At 41.2% G+C, this 19930-nt stretch overlaps 1 protein-coding gene across 6 annotated transcripts in view; it reads left to right on the top strand.

Moving 5' to 3' along the window:
- LOC142152502 (programmed cell death 1 ligand 1-like) overlaps positions 1 to 18717 on the top strand; it is a 73154-nt gene extending 54437 nt beyond the window's left edge. For 3 of the 6 annotated variants that reach the window (XM_075209206.1, XM_075209237.1, XM_075209216.1), the window contains one exon: positions 15182 to 15364. In XM_075209206.1, coding sequence (XP_075065307.1) covers positions 15182 to 15204 — 23 coding nt within the window. In that variant the 3' untranslated portion in view covers positions 15205 to 15364. Of the gene's footprint in view, positions 1 to 15181; positions 15365 to 17570; positions 17828 to 18390 lie in introns of those variants that run through there. The other 3 variants (XR_012691347.1, XR_012691346.1, XR_012691348.1) reach the window with 3 other exon arrangements.
- The last annotated feature ends 1213 nt before the right edge of the window (positions 18718 to 19930 follow it).

Here is a 19930-nt window from a genome sequence, read left to right on the forward strand (position 1 = left end):
CCAATAACCCTTTGTTAGATCAAAGGTTGTTAAATAATTGCTACCAGCAAGATTTTCCACTAGTTCATCCACACGTGGCATCGGATAGGCATCAAACTGCGACATACTGTTTAGGCGCCTAAAGTCATTGCAGAACCTAATTGTCCCATTGGGTTTCGGGACAAGCACAATGGGACTATTCCATTCACTAGTGGACTCTTCAATTACATCTAACTGGAGCATCTTCTCGACCTCCTTTCTCACGTCCACCCGTCTGGCTTCTGGAATACGATATGGCTTCTGCTTGACAATGACTCCTGGCGCAGTGACAATGTCGTGTTCGATTAAGGTAGTGCGCCCAGGAATGGAAGAGAAGACATCCCTGTTCCGGCGAATCATTTCTTCAGTCTGTTGTCTCTGCTGAATGGACAAGGCTGGCTCTATGGGCACTTCAGACTTTTCAATGGCAGTACTCACTACCTGAGGAGAGGTTTCCTCATCATACCAGAGTTTAAGGAGGTTCACATGATATATTTGCTCCTCCCTTCTCCTACCTAACTGGTGGACTCTGTAATTGACAGGACAGACAGCCTCTAGAACTTCATATGGACCCTGCCAATGGGCGAAAAGTTTGCTTTCCTGGGTAGGAACCAGGACTAGGACCTTGTCCCCAGGCTTGAAAGATCGAACAGCACTTTTGTCATAACTTTTCTTCTGTCGTTCCTGAGCCTCTTTTACATGTTGCTGCACAATGGGCCCTATCTTTCCTAGCCTCTCATACATTTGGGACACAAATTGTACCAGATTTGGCTCCCTGGGACCTTGCTGCTCCCACCCTTCTTTTAACATATCCAAGATACCCCTGGACTGTCTCCCAAATAATAACTCAAAGGGACTAAACCCTGTTGAAGCTTGAGGTACCTCACGGATGGCAAACATCAAATAGGGAATAAGAGTGTCCCAATCTTTTTTCTCTTGAGCCACTGCTTTCCTGAGCATGTGCTTTAATGTGCGGTTAAAGCGTTCCACCAAGCCATCTGTTTGTGGATGGTATACAGAGGTGTGAAGCACCATAACCCCTAGCAACTGGCACATGTCCTTCATCAGTTTAGACATGAATGGAGTACCCTGGTCTGTGAGAATTTCCTTGGGTATTCCCATGCATGTAAACATCAATACAAGTTCTTTAGCTATGGTGCTGGACTTTGTGTCGTAGGGGAATTGCCACTAGTATATATTGGTGCCCACGTGCGGATTTTTCCAGGGGCCCCACAAGGTCCATAGCTATCCGTTCAAAGGGAACTTGTACTATTGGTATTGGAATGAGAGGTGCCCTGTACATGGGTTTGGGACAGGTTCTCTGACAAATGGGACAGGACCGGCAATACTTTTTCACTGCCATGTGTACATCGGGCCAGTAAAACCTAAGCAGAACTCGTTCCCGTGTTTTATCCTCCCCTAGGTGTCCCCCACAGACATGTGTATGTGCTGCTTTTAACACTAGGGTTACATGGACCTGAGGAACCATTAATTGTTCTACTTTTTCTCCCTGTACAATAGCAACTCTATACAGGAAATTATTTTTAACAATAAAATATGGTATACCTTCTGCAGGCTGGGCGGCTTTCGCTACCTCATTTACCTCAGTCACGCTTTTAAAGGCATGTTCCAAAGTGGCATCATTAAGTTGGTCTCGAGCAAAGTCCTGCAAAGGAAACAAAATTGGTATTGCGGACCAGTCCGTATCCTCACTGACAGGTGGGGTGGGCTCATCTGCGACATCACCGACCAATGGTAGTTTGGACTGTCCATGTTTCCCCACAGTTGGATGCTTTTGTGGAACTCCTGCTGTGACTCCCAGGATGGCATTTCGGTTTGGTGGTTCCCAAAGATCAATGTCCAGATGTTGTGGATTCTTAGGCGGTTCCTTTAAGAACGGGCTTCCGACCGTTGCATCAGTTGCCGGTATGTCCGGCCGGATCCGCTCACCGAGGACATCATTAAACAGTGGGAAGTCTCGCCCCAAAATGAGTGGATATGGGAGTTTAGGTGCTATGGCAGCTACCACCATAACAGTTTTGTCTTTGAGTGTGACTGGTACTATTGTTCTTTCATACTCCTCTGTTGTGCCATGTACGCAAAGAACTTTCACTTTGGGCAACCGAGAAGTTATGGTTTCGGGTAAAGCAGAGCTGGAAACCAATGAGAGTTCACTCCCCGAGTCAACCAAGGCCAGAACAAGGTTTTGGTTGATTAGCACAGTCACCCGGAACAAACAAGGACTTCCTGATGTGGGACTCATGGTAAAACAGCTTGGAAATGCAGGTCCAATATGTGCTACAGAACAGTCCATGGGTTCCTGTAGTTTAGGACACTCTGCCTTAAAGTGACCTGGCTCACCACATTCAAAACACTTCAGATTAGACAGCTTTGCACCTGGCCCTCTGTCCGTAGCAGTTTTGCCATTGGGCCCTGTGGCAAGGATTGTCAAACCTGGCTTTTGGCGTGGCAGCAGTTTTGGCACAAATGCAGGTTCTTTAGTCATTTGCTGTAGCGCACAAAACCTTTCTACCACGGTGGCAAGCTCTTCATAAGTTTGTGGGTCTGATTAGAGAACCCACCTTTGCAAATCGCGATTCAGCCCCCGGATGCAGTGATCTATCGCCAGAACTTCAATAATCCGAGAAGGCGAATTCTCCTCAGGCTGCAGTCATTTCTTTAAAATGTTAGAAAGCTCACCCACTTGCGCTCTGACCATATTTTCTTTATCATAGCGCCATTGGTGATAGCGCTGGGCTCGGCCTGGCCCGGAAACTCCAATGCGAGCCAATATCTCAGACTTTAGACACAGATAATCAGAGGCCCGTTCCTCATCTAGATCCATATAAGCTCGCTGAGCTTCACCAGTCAGATATGGCGCCAGTCACTCAGCCCAATCTTTAGGAGGCCATTTTGCCCTTTTTGCAAGTCTCTCGAAAGACACCAGGGGGTTAATGTATCAATATGCGGGTTCTTCAACACCCGCGTGTTCAGCCTCTTCCGCGATTAAATTTCAAGCGGCGCTGCATTGTAAAGGGTTAACTTCCCTTTACAATGCAGCGCCACTTGAAATTTAATCGCGGAAGAGGCTGAACACGCGGCTGTTGAAGAACCTGCATATTGATACATTTACCCCCAGATATGCTTCTACGTCATCAGTTGGTGACATTTTCTGGAGAACAGGACCAGGTGGTTCATTTCTGTCATGCCTCACCTGGCTTAACTCTTCTCTTAATAGCCTTGTGTTTTCCACCTGTGCCTCGGCGACTTGTAGCATCTGAGCTTGCTGCTGTTGCTGCGCAGCGGCCACATTCACGAGGGTTCTCAGTACTTCCTCCATGTTGACGTCTGCACGGGTTGGGTAGCGGAAACTTGCTTCCCGGAGCATCCCACTCCTGACACCACTTGTGGCAAGAGCCCGCTACTGCAGAAGCACACGCGTACAACTTCTTCCTTTTTATGGTTCTTTATTGTCAGGATGGTAATAATGTTTTGACACCGTATACTTGCACAGCAATTATGGAGACCCTCAACGCTTACTATACATAGTCCAGATCTCTGTCCAGAGCAGCCAGCTAGCCCAGCGTTGATCTCCCTGAACAATGAAACAAGCAGGGTTTTATACCTGACACTCCTCCCACAGGCCTAGCTTGATGGACAGGTGACACACCCACCTTCTCTTTAAAAGGAAACGCCCATCCCTGGCTCTGTTTAGACTATCAGACCCACCCTGTCTGTTTGCTGAGAGGAAGCAGCTTTTAAATCATGTAAGTAAACCAATTTTAAACTACGTATGTTTTTACCTGGTTTAATCTCCACCTAGGTACATAACTGTGCCAATGTTTTACTCTACTTCCCTGCTTTCTCTGCATATTGCCAGCAAAATGCCTCCTTTTGTTACAATATATATATATATATATATATATATATATATATATGTGTGTGTGTTTGTGTGTGTGTGGCCACATTAAATGGACAGGCGACAATATTTTAAAGTCGGTAAGCAAATACTAATACATCATGTGTGTTTGAAATTCAAAGGCAGAATGATTTTTATTTTGACAAAATATTTTTGGTATAGGGTGGTTACAAAGGCAGCCAATATAATGTCAGGTTAACAAATGTCCACTTGATTGAACTAGCATTAATATATTTCTAAGATGTTTATTTTGTCTTGAAAGAGGACATGGAATAGGTAAGAAAAGTTGCTTAATAAATTTATACAGTTTTTGCACTTTTTAATTACCCTTAAGTTACTGTTCTTTTTGCATATATTTAAAATGTATACACACACACAGTCATCAACAGAGCTATAGGCGTTGCAGGGGGTGTGATGGTTGTGGGGCACAAAGGTGTGGGACGCCTGGCAGGAGGGTCCATTTGCCACGCTGGCACCAACTCTGCTCTCTTTCCAAATTGAAGCCCGTAACGGACAGGATGGATACATATATTTTGCAATTAGGGTCCATGATTTTGTTATGCCCCTGCACACAGTGTATGTGTGTATATAATGTATGTGTGTATATAATTTTCTTTTATGATCAAGTTTAGTAATGCCCCACTTGACATTGTTAATTTGCTAGCAACTTGAAATGCATAGATTACATCCTCCAAATGCAAAGTTCAAATAGATTGGAATGTAATACTATTTGTATTTGTAATGTAATTATATTTTAATGTCACTTCAGTTCACAGCTGAATTCTGGACTGTAAATTCATAACAGACATGGTACCCCTTCAGAAGCAATGGTATCTGATCTACTTTAGTATCTTATGTAGATGCTTCTCTGGCTGCCTTTAGTCCTCTTACTCCAGCAAATCAGCATATCATAACAGCTGACTTTGTGTTATTCAGCGTCTAACACTAGTTTGGGTTTCAAAACAGCTTTTTACTAATCAATGAAAAGAGCAGCTGTTCATATTATGTTTGGAGAAGGGTATATCTAATCTCAGATCACTATATAACGCTTTGCAAACTGATGAGCATGGAGCAGATATGCCATAGCTCTCAGAGATGTAGCAAATATACTTTTTATGTAACCTGAATTTTATTCTTTCAAAACAGCAATAATGTGTTATAACTGAGCGACTTCTATATACATGTACAAATATTTTACTATACTACACTATTACCAAGGGTTAATTGGCCAAATGATTGCACAGACATCCCCTCTTGAATCCCAGGGCAGTATTTATTCTATAGGCAAAGTCGGCTCATGTCTACGGCAGCTCTGTTCATGAAATAGCAGATAAATGTTTTATATCCACTTTATTTACTTTTTGCCTTTTAACTTTTTTACTACCCTTCTGCCACTAATCTATATGAAATAATTGGAGTAAGGGGACAGGAGCATGTGTGGTGAACAATTACAATTTACTCACAAAATCTGGGGCATTCTCAATTCTTAGTATAGCCTTTGTCACCACATAAAGGAGTTGATCACTGTACATAATAATTAGTATAATTGAATTCTGAAACGTGTCCAAACACACAGTGACACAATATTACGCAACACTGTAATTTGCAACACTAATAAAAGAGAAATATTAATCAGATATGTGGCTTAGTCACACTTTTGTTTCTTCACACACAAAAGTTTTTGTGGGTTTCTCTTTATTACTCGTTATATGTCGAAACTTAGATAAACAGTTACTAGAAATTAAGACTATCTATTGCCATCAATAACATTTAGAATTCTGATTAAAGTATGTATTACCTAGATTTCACACAGGGTTAAAGGACCACCCTAAAACTCAAGTTACCGTGAATGTTACTTTTAGTAACATTTACAATTATAGTTTCAGAAATCAGGATCTTATCAGAACTGAAGATATTCGAAACCGACTTATGGAGACAAGTCGAGACAAGTTTTATTAGTAGACACAAAGACTTCCTGACTTTTATTTTACTGAAGGATACAGACAGTGGGTTCTCTGTGTGAATAATTGGTGATGTAATGCAAAAAGACAGTAGAATACTTGGTTGTATTGGGACAGGTATTAGTAGCAGGAAGACGCATTTATTGATTACACAAATGGGGAAAACAGTTTCCATCACATGTTTGTAACCATACATTAATAACTCTGGATATATATATAATCTTATCTCTAGTATTATGCACAACCTTTTATAACTTCCTTAGCTACTTCTCTGTCACCACTAACTAGCCCAAGCTTGTAGATCTTACTCCAGGAACTATTTGTCTGCTTGAGAAGTCAACCACACCAACACAGAAATCCCTTAGGGAGCTTGCAATTTCATGAACCTCTTCCATATCCTTCAACCCCTATTGCCCTTTGGGCTACCTTTTCCTTACAACCAGACTACCTTACCAATGAGCAGGAAACCCACATAAACTAAGACCTTTCGAGACCTCCTCACAGCAAGCAAATCTGACCCCTCAAGTTTGTACAGCCCACCACACCCACCTTCTCCACTCCCTCCTGGATCCCTGAGCAACATATTTCTAGGCCAATATTCGTCAGATGCACACCGTCACTGTTAAACAGGAATAGATCCTCACCTTACAACTGAATGTACCTAACCACAATGCAGTAGAAGCACAAATTTTCTCATCAGCCTGTAAAGTTTTATATTGGCCTGTTCTACACTTTTATGAGATTTGGATTACCGTCACCACCTCCGATCATACCACTATAATCAGTGGTTGAAGTGAAAATTTAGAAGTAGTGGTATGGAAAATGTAAGTGAATGGAATTTGATAGTTTTACAATGAAGGCAATAGGAGAAGCAAGGTTATGGCATAACACCGTATACCAGCGCACTGAGACCACTGACTATAGTAATTAATAATTAAATAATTGTATTATTTTTTTGTCGCTTTTTTCACAGTAGGACTCAAGGCACTGCACACATTTTGCAGAAGGTGAGGCAGCCGTCTTGGGCATGCTCAGTTGCTGTCCTATGTAATCATTCACATCAGTCCCTGCCCCATTGGATCTTACTGTCTAAATTCCCTACCACACACATGAACACTAGGGTCCATGTCACAAGCCAATTAACCTACTAGTATATTTTTGGACTGAAACCCACACAAACACAGGGAGAACATACAAACATCACATGGATAGGTCCCTGGTTGGACTCAAACCCATGATCCTAGTTTTGTGAGGCAGCAATGCTAACCACTAAGCTACCGCCCCATAACTTTAACAGGTCCTTCATCTTACTTCCTGGACTCTATTTTAGGGATCACAACCAGTGAGGAGATACAGTCTACAGCCCTTCCAAATATGGCTGTACAAAGGAGGCTCTACATCCATTTTAAGTCCACCTCCATTTTTACATTTTAATTGACCAACTTTTGGTGATCTCTGACTAATTTCAGTTTTCAATAAATTACCATATGCCTGAAAAGCCTCGAGCAATCTTCCTACCTCTTTTCCCCAATCATGCTAGCCAAATCGCAAAGACTCCAATCACCCTTCTACTTCTTGCTCTTGTCCCTTCCCACTTGGACTTTATTAAATCATTCCAATGAACAAATATATTTTCACATACTTCTCCCTCCAGATCTCATCCTTGAATTAGGCCTAGTACATTTTGAGGGACCTGGCCTGGCTTGTCCAGATTCTGCTCCGTTTCGATATTCGGACCATGAAGTACGTTTTGAAGATTCTTTTCTCCAATCACTATCGCTGTAGCCTGCAGTTGGGCGAGCACTTCTTCATGTCAGTCATACTGCAATGATTGTAATGCCGAGCACAGAAAGCATGTGTAGGTACTGTCGCTATACATTCCTATTTGAGATCACTCCTCACCTTCCCCTATAATCCCAATGTGATACTTAGCCATCCTCTAACTACTTTACTTTAACTTATAATATGACTTTCCTGTTATACTTTCATCCATGTTTTTTTAGCTCAGTCATGTTCCCCTTCCAGAAATCTTCGCTTGTTCCAGGGTCTTTTTAATTGGTAAGACCTCGCTTTCAGTTCTGTTTGCAGGGCTGGAGGCCCTATTTCTATAAAGACATTAATAAATCTAAAATATCAGAATAGGGCTATTATAATGGTGCATGGGCTGCATAACAAATCAAGAAAGAATTCAGGAGGAGAGATGGGTCAGGGTAGAGGTGTGCACATTTTTCAAAACTGTTCTGTGTCATACTCGCCTCGCCTCATGCTGTATTTGTGTGCGAATCGTCACACATTTCTCAGGTGAATTTGTGCCATAAGTGTTCCGCGTGGAATTTCCACTATCATTTTTGGTCTGACTAAATTTCTAGCTCTACACAAACCACACCAAAGAGCAGAATAAATTGTCCATCGTTATCTATTTATGGACTGTGCGAATGCAAACTTACAAATGTTGTGTGAAATGGGCATTCCGCAGAATGGTGAAGCAAAAGCAGAAATAGAAAATAACAGAAACTTCACAGCTCTGCCAAACAGCCTGTCCGGATGCAAAATTTCAGCTTTGCTCAAAAAGATAGAGGTGATATGATAGGAACATTCAGATATAGCAAAGGTATTACTAGAGTTCAGGAAGGCAGTATTAAGGGGACACAGTGATAGATTCATGGAATAGTTTCCCAGAAGTTGTGGTTGGAACTCGTGCAGGAAAAAAAATTGAGGAATCCATGGAACAAACATATGGCCATTGTTAAAGCTATTGTAAAATTAAGAAACAAAATCCCCAAAAACTTAATCTTACCCAAAACAAACACACACACACACACACACACACACACACACACACACACACACACAAAAATGACAGACAATGCAGACTTGTAAATTATTTTTTGCAGTCAAATTCTATGTTTCTATGTAAAGGACTCAGGTTAATTTGCTCTCAGGTGCTTAGAAAATATATATGCAATGCCATGCATTTCAATTAAAATTTTACATATATATTCGCAAGTGTTATAGTGACTATTTATATTTTAACTTTGTACTTTTAGATAAATATTTGTGACTGTTATTAGTAGCCAATTGTAATGTAGGTTGATGGTCCCTTACTGTATTGGCCAGGGAGAGCCCAAGCAATGCCCTGTTATTTTTTAGATTACCTCAGCTAAACGCTATAGCATATTTGTTAACATCCTTCATTGGAAAATAAGCACCAATCAGGCCATGCCTCTGATCTACCATGGCAGTTTAGCCCATTTAATCACGACTATGAGAAGAAAATCTGGACTCTTCTAAGGCATACTAAAGTAAGAAGTGTTACCCACATTATGTGGAGCTAGCACAGTTTCCTAATGATTGTGTTCAACAGATTTATACTGTCACTTATTTTGCATACCTCCCAACTGTCCTGACTTGAGGGCTCTGTCCCATCATCCCAATTAGGACAGATTTATGTGAAAGTTGGGAGGCATAGTGTTCATCATGCATGGCAGAGCAGCCTTGTATGGGTGCCGTGCGCACTGCAATGAAGGAGTTTTAGAGGAGAGATCAGGGCAGCCTAGCGCTTCAAAAGCACACCCCTATGGGGCCACCAGCATGATGTAGCCATGCCCCCATCCCGATGCTGCCTGCAAAAAAGTTGGGAGGTATTATTTTGCTCTGTATGCTGAGATATATTTTTTTATTCACAACTCCTTTCGAGTTAATGAGCACTTATTTATTATACGGGGGTCCACTTGATCTGTTGTACACTATACAAGGTAACATTACTTGACCATTTTTAATTTTATATTTAATATGTTTGCTTGCTGTGTCACTAATTGCCATCCTGAGAACTTTAACACTATATTCCTGAACTCTGACCTGCTGTCTGGCCTGCCTTGGAGCACACTGAAATAACATACTTACCTACTTTTGAAGGCAGCTGTCTGGGAGGGGGGTCTGTTGAGGGGGGCGTGGCCATGTGTGGTGCGCCGTTAGGCTCCGCCCTGTCAATCTTAAGCAATTCTAGCCAATCGCAGCAGGGGGCGGGGCCACAATGGCACATTTAGCCCCACCATCTTGATCAGCGAGGACTGCTGGATCCGGGATTTTTGCCTTCTCTCTCGGGAGTCCGGGAGAACTCCCAAAAATTTGGGAGTCTCCCGGACATTCCGGGAGAGTAGGCAACTATGTGAAATAATACAAAGCCACATGCACTGTGCACTTGAGAATAATAGCAGATAATGGTTTACTAAAAGTAAATGTGAAGAATTTACACTGAGACATAATGTTCCCCTTGAATTTAACAAAGCCTCCAGTACTTTCTCTGCTGTCACTTTGCACTGGCCTTTTACAAGCATAACAATTTATAAACATACAAATGAACAATGATGCAGAATGCACTAAATAAATGATAGCTAGTATCTGATTGGATTTTCAAACCCGCCAGAAAGCTCTCAGCTTGATACATTTACCCCCTGGAGTGTTTATTTTATAATATATATGTCCACCATTCTATCACTGCTCTGCAGCAGAGCAGGTTATCATGTTAGGAGCATACCCCCCCCAACTGTCCCGATTTTGTTGTAACATCCCGATTTGCAGGCTGCGACAAAGGGGGGCTTAACAAAGTGTTGTAATTTTCCCATTTATGGGTGGAGTTTGGGTGGAACAGAGGTCAGGCTTATTTTGTCCCAAATTTATGCTTTTAAATGTTGGGAGGTATGTAGGAGGGAGGGGCAGATATGCACAGTTTAGGATTGGTTAGTTCATACAAGGGGCAGGGCCAGTGACACAGGATATTGTTTGCAGCTTTTTACCTGTATCAGATCCCATTACCATACTGTACTAAAGATGTAGGAGGAGTTGCAGCAGTCTGTAATGGAGAGAGGAGATAATATAACAGCCAAACATACTAGCTGAGGTCAGAGACTGCATAAAATACAATTAAGGTAAAAAAACTCAGGTTTGGACAGAATAGTCAAGGTCTATAACTGAGGTCAAAGATGAGAGAATACAGAGTAATCAGGTGGTCAAAAGTTCAACAACAAATAAGACCGAGTACTAATAATTTGCTCAATGTAAGTGGACTGAGGACAGGTGCCTTTAAATGGAGGAATGCAGGTATAGCACTAATGGGGCATGATGCTCTAATCCCCTGCCAATTACAAAAAGTTCTCAGTGTGACAAATGATGTCATCTCACAGTGACATTGCACACAACCAAAAATTGACTTTGCAGCAAAGGCGAATGTCCATGCGTGTGTAAACTGGGAATCTGGGTCAGATAAATTATATATTGTTACACTTATTTTTTCTAGTAAGTCATATGATAGCTGTTCAAGCATTGCTTCCTGTAAAAATGTATCAAGATTTTTGCTTTAGCAATCACAAGAGTAATGAGTCATTCAGTACTCATATGGTAAATGACTTATGTAAGTAGCATATGTTGTATTGCTAAAATCAGACATATTTTTATTAAGGGTGTGCACCGGCCACTTTTAGTGTTTTGGGTTCTGATTAGCTTGAGGTTTTGGGTTCTGATTTGTTTTGCCAAAACACCTGATGAAAGGTTTTGGTTCTGATTTAGGGTTTTGGGTTCTGATTTATTTTTAAAAAAGCATAAAAACGGTTAAAATCAAGTTTTTTGTTTATTTTTCACTCCTACGCTATTATTAACCTCAATAACATTCAATAACAATCATTTCCACTAATTTCCAGTCTATTCGGAACACCTTACACCTCACAATATTGATTTTAGGTTCAATATTTAAATTTTTGGTACAGCAGCAACAGTGAACGTATTTTGAAATAGCAGTACCTATTTTTTGGTACAGCAGCAACAGTGAACGTAGTTTGGAATTGCAGTACCTATTTTTTGGTACAGCAGCAACAGTGAATGTAGTTTAATATCTGATATGCATCTATGTGGACTGCGTAGTGGAGTGGCCCCGGTACCCAATTTGGTACCGGGCCCACAATATATCACCCTCAACTGGTCTGAATTCCACTGCACATATGGCTGCTCCTACATCCTCTGCAGCATATAGAGGGTGTAGTTTGAGCGCGTCACTACCTCTTGTTTTTGACGACCATGGTACAGAGCATTCATCATTAAGATCCCATCAAGTATGTCAAAGACAGACAGCGTTGAAGTGTTATTTGTTGACTTTGTGAACAAAAAAACTGTCCCTGTTGCAAATCTTAGTGCAATGAAGAGTGACTTTTTCATTTAAAGGCCCAAGCTTTCAAGTGTAGTGTTTATAACATCATTACACCAACAGATAAAAATCCTTTTAATTGGGATAATGGAGCCACAAAGGAAATTGCACAATGTTACTGGCGTTGTCTGACACCACAAATCCCCAGGAGAGTCTAAGTGGGTTAAGCCACTGAGAGATTATTTCCCTCAGTTTCTGGACTGATGCACCACTGGACTCAGCAAGGACAGAGCACTGGACTGATGCACCACTGGACTCAGCAAGGACAGAGCACTGGACTGATGCACCACTGGACTCGGCAATGACTTTTTTGTAATATTTTTTTAAAAGGATTTTTGTAGAATTTTTCTTTTTTTTTTCTTTTTATGGAAGAATTTTCAATACTTTTAAAATAAATATGCACTTAGCAGAACAAAGCACAGGACAAAAGCACCGCTGGACTCAGCAAGGACAGAGCACTGGACTGATGCACCACTGGACTCAGCAAGGACAGAGCACTGGACTGATGCACCACTGGACTCAGCAAGGACAGAGCACTGGACTGATGCACCACTGGACTCAGCAAGGACAGAGCACTGGACTGATGCACCACTGGACTCAGCAAGGACAGAGCATTGGACTGATGCACCACTGGACTCAGCAAGGACAGAGCACTGGACTGATGCACCACTGGACTCAGCAAGGACAGAGCACTGGACTGATGCACCACTGGACTCAGCAAGGACAGAGCACTGGACTGATGCACCACTGGACTCAGCAAGGACAGAGCACTGGACTGATGCACCACTGGACTCAGCAGGAATTAAGAGTATCGCGAAATCAGACAGCGGGATTATGACTCAGAGCCTCATTTTAAGTTTCGGAATTGGCGGGAATACCCGGACAGTGCTCGGATCTGACTCGGATCCGCATTGTTCGGGGGGGCTCGGATTCCAGGAATCAGAGTCCGCTCATCCTTAATTTTTATGTGTTTTGATATTTTGATGTGTTCAGGCTGTGAGAAATTTTGTGGTAATTGTGCAATGATTTAAGAGAAGTTGGGTGATAGCATTACATTATAGGAAGGGAGTAATAAGAACATGCTTACAACCCCAAGGTTGACAGTAGAAATACCACAAATAAAGAGTACTTAATGTTATTTATACATGACAGACCAATGTATATTGCCCTTGCACAAACCACTACACTATAGATAAGCAACATTTTCAGAATTGTCCGGAAAGCATTCACCACACTGCAGAAGGAATTGACTGCTGACGTCCCAGATCTATTTTTATACTATAAATTCTGTGATATGCAAAATTACAGTTACAGTGCGAAATGACATTCCATGGAATAGTGAAGCAAAAGTAGGGTAAATGGTGGCTGATAAGGTGTTAGTGATTGATGAATGTTTGCTTTTAAAAAAAAGATATGTCACAGTTAGGTTAGTCTCACAAGATATGTGTGATTAAATAATGTTTTTTTTCTTCCATTAATTATGTATGGAACACAAACAGCTTTCGTATATGGAAACATCCTTTACAAAGTTTTTAGGGACTTTTCCTTAATTTTATGTAAAATTGGTGAACACGTTTACTTGTCAAAAAATTACTAGGGTTCTTTTTTTCTATTAACACAGAAAGCCTTCAGGCCAGCTGGAAAGAATTGCACCTTTTGTACTAGATGTAACCATCCTGAAATGGCCATTGTACATTCCATGTTAGTTTGGGTTTAAAAAGCAGCCACCTTACTGTAGACACCAAATTAACCAAAGTTGCAGATTTGGTTATAGATGAGTAGACTTTGTATATTGTTAGTTTGGCTGATGACATGTTAAATGGACTTAATTATACTTTTGGGAAAAATACCATATGGGGCAGAATTTTCAATGGTAAATAATCTTCAGGCACCAATACAAGTTAACGCACTGTTGATATACGTAGACATAATTGAATGATGAGTGATACAAGATACATTTCAGCTTTGAAGAGCAATTACAATTATTTTTAATAAGAGCAAGAACAAAAATCATAAACTATAACAAATAAGCCATAACAATCAATGTTTAGAAACAGTTGAAAAACGCCAAGAGGCTCATGTAAAGTTTGACTTACGTCTCTTTTAGTTGCTTAAAATATACATTCTAGTATTGCGCATGCTCAACAAAAATTTGTACCTTTTGGAGGTTTTGTTGCATTTTACACTTGAGACTACTTACAACTGGAGAGATAGGATGGGTGACGGAAGGGTTGGGTCACCGTTGGCCGAGTACAGTAAAGGCATGTTAATCTAATTGTGTGTGTCGTACACCTGCACGCATAAACACTTGTCAGGAGTTGTATCTGTTGAGGGTGCTGGAGGCCTGGTGCAACAATACGCAAAGATAATTATAATAATCTGCATCACTATATGCTGATTGCTGATAGTACTTAATTGATAGTTCCATATGGACTGCAGCAGGAAAGATGATTCCCATTTAATTTTAAAAGGAGAAAATAACAAATGTTTGTATTTCATTTCAGCTCATTTAATTTGCAAATTGTGTTAGTAATTCTATTTTATATTGTGTACAAATAAGGTGATGAGAAAGTCACAATAACTGCTAACAACAGACATTGCTATGCTTTCTCTATGCTATCGTAGTACAGTACATAAGAATACACCTGGTGCATATGCTTTGTTGTAGAAATGGACAAATGCACATAAATGCGTTTTGTGCATCTTTCCCTGCTAATGTTTGGTGAGCAAATGTGTCCGACTCTACCTGAGTCCCCAACGTCTAGATTCTTGTCAGAAACAGGACCATTACTACAACTTAAATGTTTCTAAACCATTTGCCATTTCATTGTACACAGTGTTTTTCCATGGTTCAAATTAAATTCTTTCTTTAATTCCACAATGATGTTCAATTTAACTCATATGTGTAACTGACCCATGCAACACTGAAATCAATAATTAGTATTAAAATATATTTTGTAGATTTTTTTTTGAGAATTGCTTTGTTCATAGTTATTGTCTGTTAATATGACCATATGTTACAGTGAAGTTTGATAAGATAATTAGTATAAATTAATATAGATTGTAACTGAAATTCTTTCTTTCTAGGTGATCGAACTTCAACACTTTAGATGATTCATATGGATTCCTGTATGCACTTTATATTTACACAATGAAAACCTATCCAAAGGTTGTCAAAAATGTTATGTTATTGCCATATGCTGTATATTACTTATATATATATATATATATATGAAATAAATCATCGCTATGAAAATATCCCTATTTCAATGGGTTGCCCTACTTTTTGCCTCTTTGTCTTAGACTGCACTAAACCAGTCCCACATTGCTGTGAGAGTTGGAAACTACTATGGGTGACGGTGGGACGCATCCTTTCATCACAGCGGCGATCAATGATAGACTGTCTGGCTGCAAATCAGAATGAATCAGCTGCCAGACTGTCTCCCACATACTATAATGCAGGGCTCTTTCACATGTGTATAAAACGTGTGCATTTTTTAAATGCATTTTGTAAAACATGCGCATTTGTTATAACCGACAAACATGTTAAGGTTAAAGTACATCTGATGATGCATTTAACATGATCTTGGGAAGAATTAGTTCAGAAAGGGGGTGGTGAAGGGAAAAAATCATCCTTGATCTAGAAGCAACTCAGGATGCTAGTGGGTTATCATGCTCTTGAGGAGTGAATTCGGGCGGATCAAGTTGGGGGAGTCATACATGATCTGTGGGAGCATCAAACGCAGAGGGCATAATCTGAGGATAATATATGCAGGGGGTGCATGACCTGGGGGCAAATCAATAGACAGGAGAGCAGCATCATGAATAGGGGGACCAACGTGGTGAATTAATATGGGGGGGGGCATTTCCTATGGGTAAATCAATACATGGGTGGCATGACCTGGAGGAGAGTCAAAATGGGGGAATTTGACCTGGGAGAGAATCAATACTAAGGAGTATGTGATCTTTTTGCAGCTGGCTGAGGCATTTATGTTAACATAGATTAAAGTATGTATCACTGTGGTATATCTCGAGCACCCAAAGTGAAAACAATATAACTCATTTTTTATTTATGCAGTTGATTTAAATGTCACCCACAATTTCACACAGGATGGTAAACTGTAAAATTAGATGCAGCTTATAAAAAGGACATCTTCCCACAGCTTTCAGAAGAACGTGGTAACCACAGGATAAAATAACTTTGCTTTGCTTATACTGTGTTTAAGAATGAAAATACAAAACACGAACCATGTGATAGCACAGTGGTTCCCAAACTTTTGCTGTTCGCGGCACCCTTAGAGTCTCCAAATTTTTTCAAGGCACCCCTCCAAAATAATTACTGAGCAATCCTGTTTTAGAAGTAGTTGGGTCAAAAAAATTTAATAAGTATTTAGGTCACGACAGAAATACTTATTTAGTTGTATGCCCCTCTGCATCCGGACACTCTGCCCCCTCTGCATCCAGGCACACTGCCCTCTCTCACGTTGCCCCCTCTGTCCCCTCTGTCACGCTGTCCCCCTCCTCTGCCCTGTGTCACCCTCCTCTGCCCTCGCTCACGCTGTCACCCTCCTCTGCCGTTGCTCACGCTGTCCCCCTCCTCTGCCCTCTGTCCCCCTCCTCTGCCCTCTGTCCCCCTCCTCTGCCCTCTGTCCCCCTCCTCCTCTGCCCTCTGTCCCCCTCCTCCTCTGCCCTCTGTCCCCCTCCTCCTCTGCCCTCCTTTGCTGCCCTCTGTCCCCCTCCTCTGCCCTCTGTCCCCCTCCTCTGCTCTCTGTCCCCCTCCTCTGCTCTCTGTCCCCCTCCTCTGCCATCTGCCCTCCTCCTATGCTCTCTGTCCCCCTCCTCTGCTCTCTGTCCCCCTCCTCTGCTCTCTGTCCCCCTCCTCTGCCATCTGTCCCCCTCCTCTGCCATCTGACCCCCTCCTCTGCTCTCTGTCCCTCTCCTCTGCCATCTGCCCTCCTCCTCTGACATCTGACCCCCAACCTCAGCCCCGCGCCAGGCGCCAGCTATAGAGAAAAGAAAGCAAACAGAAACTTACCAATCCGCACGGCGCTAGGACCCTGCAGCCTCCTCTCTCGCGCAGCTGTCACTGACGTCGATATTCAGTGACAGCTGCGGGAGAGAGAAGGCTGCAGGGTCCTAGCGCCGCGTGGATTGGTAAGTTTCTGTTTGCTTTCTTTTTTCTAGGGCTGGCCCGCGGCACCCCAGTGACAGCGCCGCGGCACCCCATGGAGCCGCGGCGCACACTTTGGGAACCGCCGTGATAGCATGTGCAAAACCATGCTTGCTCTTTGTTCATGCTTTGTGCTTCTATATGTCTGTACACCTTTATTGTACAGTTACATAAAATGTTAGTTACAATTTCTGTATTATAATATAAAATAAATAGATGATGATGATGATGATAATTGTACCTGGAGGGACGGTAAATGTCAGTTAGGTTAGTCTAACCTCAAAAAAATTGTGTTTTCTCTTCGAGATTGCAGATCTTGGCGAGGTCTACCTGTGGTTGACCTGGAAACCACCAACCCAGCTCACGGTTAATTTAGACCTAGAGGCATACACCCTAAATTGGCTAAAGTCCCTTAAAGGAGACACGATTAAATGGATGGATCTGAAGAATTAAAGTCTGGGCATGAATCTGTTCTCTGAGTGAGGTAGCAGCAAGGAATGAGGCAGCATGTAGTGGGGAGGATCACTACAATTATTATATGAAGACAGTGATATTGAGGTAAACAGAGTCCCTTCGAATAAAAGCAATGAAGATCTGTATCTCTCTTGAAAAAGAAAGTTATGGTATGGAAAGTAGTAGTCCAAGCAATAGCAATGATTATTAATAACAAAATAATGATGGGGTAGTAGTCTCAACAACAATAATTAATACTTAAGTGTGCTTTGGAAACAGTTAGTGTGCCAGCGAAGAGCAGATCCCATAGGTCTTGGTGATATAAATGAACTGCTTTTTGCTGACACATGAAATGCCTCTTACAAACTGCAGGTGGCTTGTAACCTGGAACCATCCAGCATTAAAGAAATTAAAACAGAAGACTCATAAACGTCCGAATTAATTGGTGGACTTGCCAGCCAATCAGAATTGAAAAATGTGCATATAAATCTAATTGGACTGTACAGGGTGAAACATTTTAGCCACACCTCTGATTGGTTGTCCAGCCCAATAGTTAAGTTAGGGAGTCAGCCTTACTACTTTGTACTGGGTGATAATGTTATTAGCCCCGGGGGTTCTAATGGTATTTTTTAAGTTATGTTTTAACTTTTTTTCCTGCCTCTGCTTACATTAGATAAAAAAAATACTTGGTGGGATGAGTAAGCTCAGTCAGTGCTGTACTACATCAGATCAAGAAGTGAAGATTTGTTTAATGGACTTTCTGGAAGAAAGGGGGGAAGAGTGCAGACCTTTTCTTCAAATACAATATATTATGGCAAAAAGATATGTGTGTGTGTCTTGTTTTAGTTATGCTATAATTTTCAGCTATAAAGATCAGTGGAACCTATCCTGCACTTTTCATAATAAAAATGGAAACTAAACACATGTGGTTTCCCTGATATTGTGAACAATATTTTCAATAAAAACAACAAAAACTCTATTTTCATCCTTGATAAAGAAATCCTGTAATCTCTAGATTTACTTTAGGAGCAGTGAAACTGGGGATTGTGTGCCCTTCCCCCATGCATACTTCCCAAAATTTGTGGAAAACCGCATCAGGATGAGGGGGCATGGTCACAACACTCTGGGGGCGTGGGTTGTCAAGATGGGGGCATGCAGAGCAGCGGTGAACTGAATACTTCCCAGCATTCCCACCAATCGGAACAAAGCTGTCCCGAATGGGATGTCATAACCGAGCCCTCAAATCAGGCCTATCCCACTCTAAACAGTTGAGAGGTATGGCCAAGGACTGTATTGGCAGAAACTGTAGAAAGGTAGATAGACAAGAAAAAAACATTGGTCAGTTTAGCAAAACAAATAAACACATGTGAGAGTATGTTGATACACGGATTATACAATTGCTGGTATGGATCTCTATAGCAATGCTTTACAGCATTGTTACATAAATATAGCTTTTTTTTTTTTCATTGCAACTTTATTTTGGAACTTGTTTTGTATGCTATATGAACCGTATTCTTGTGGTTAAAATAGTCAGCGCTAATGTCAAAATGTTCTGAATATAGGACTCTTTCATTATTTGTATTATCCTTTATTATTTATAAACGCTGCACAATAACTACATACAATCACATTAAAATGGAATGTAAAACTGATTCTGCTAGTTATAATCAATGATATAATCTAAGATCTCTACAGGAATACTGATAGCATAGTCAATTGTGTATATTACAAAATTGCCACTGATCTAAATTATATATTAGTTTTGAAATATGCACGTAAACGCATAGATGCATGTAGATCAGTGATGATTAATTAGTTAATTACTTACTAAAGATGAGAGCATTGCTCTTATGTATGAAAATAAAAGTTACTGTAGTCCAGGAGATGTAGCTGTTATGGGCCAGGAGATGAGGGGGCCCCAGCAATGTGAGTTCTCCCCCATCCCTCCAAGGTCCACGCAAACCCCTCAGATCCCGGAAGCACTTCCCAAGGCCTTCTCTCTGGTCTGAGAGCAAATACCTCTTCTTAGGGTACCATGTGTCGTTTCAGAGCAGAGTGAGGGGCCTAGGACAATACAGCAACATTGTTTTATTATTGAGCCCAGTGATGCACTGTTCCGCCCCTTGTTAAATCTATACTGTTCTTGTACTGTAACATTCAAAAGCATTTCTTCCCCTAAATAAACTGTTTCTGAAACTTAATTATGTGAAAAG

Source organism: Mixophyes fleayi, chromosome 1 (genome assembly GCF_038048845.1).
Source record: "Mixophyes fleayi isolate aMixFle1 chromosome 1, aMixFle1.hap1, whole genome shotgun sequence".
NCBI classification, from domain to species: Eukaryota; Metazoa; Chordata; class Amphibia; order Anura; family Limnodynastidae; genus Mixophyes; species Mixophyes fleayi.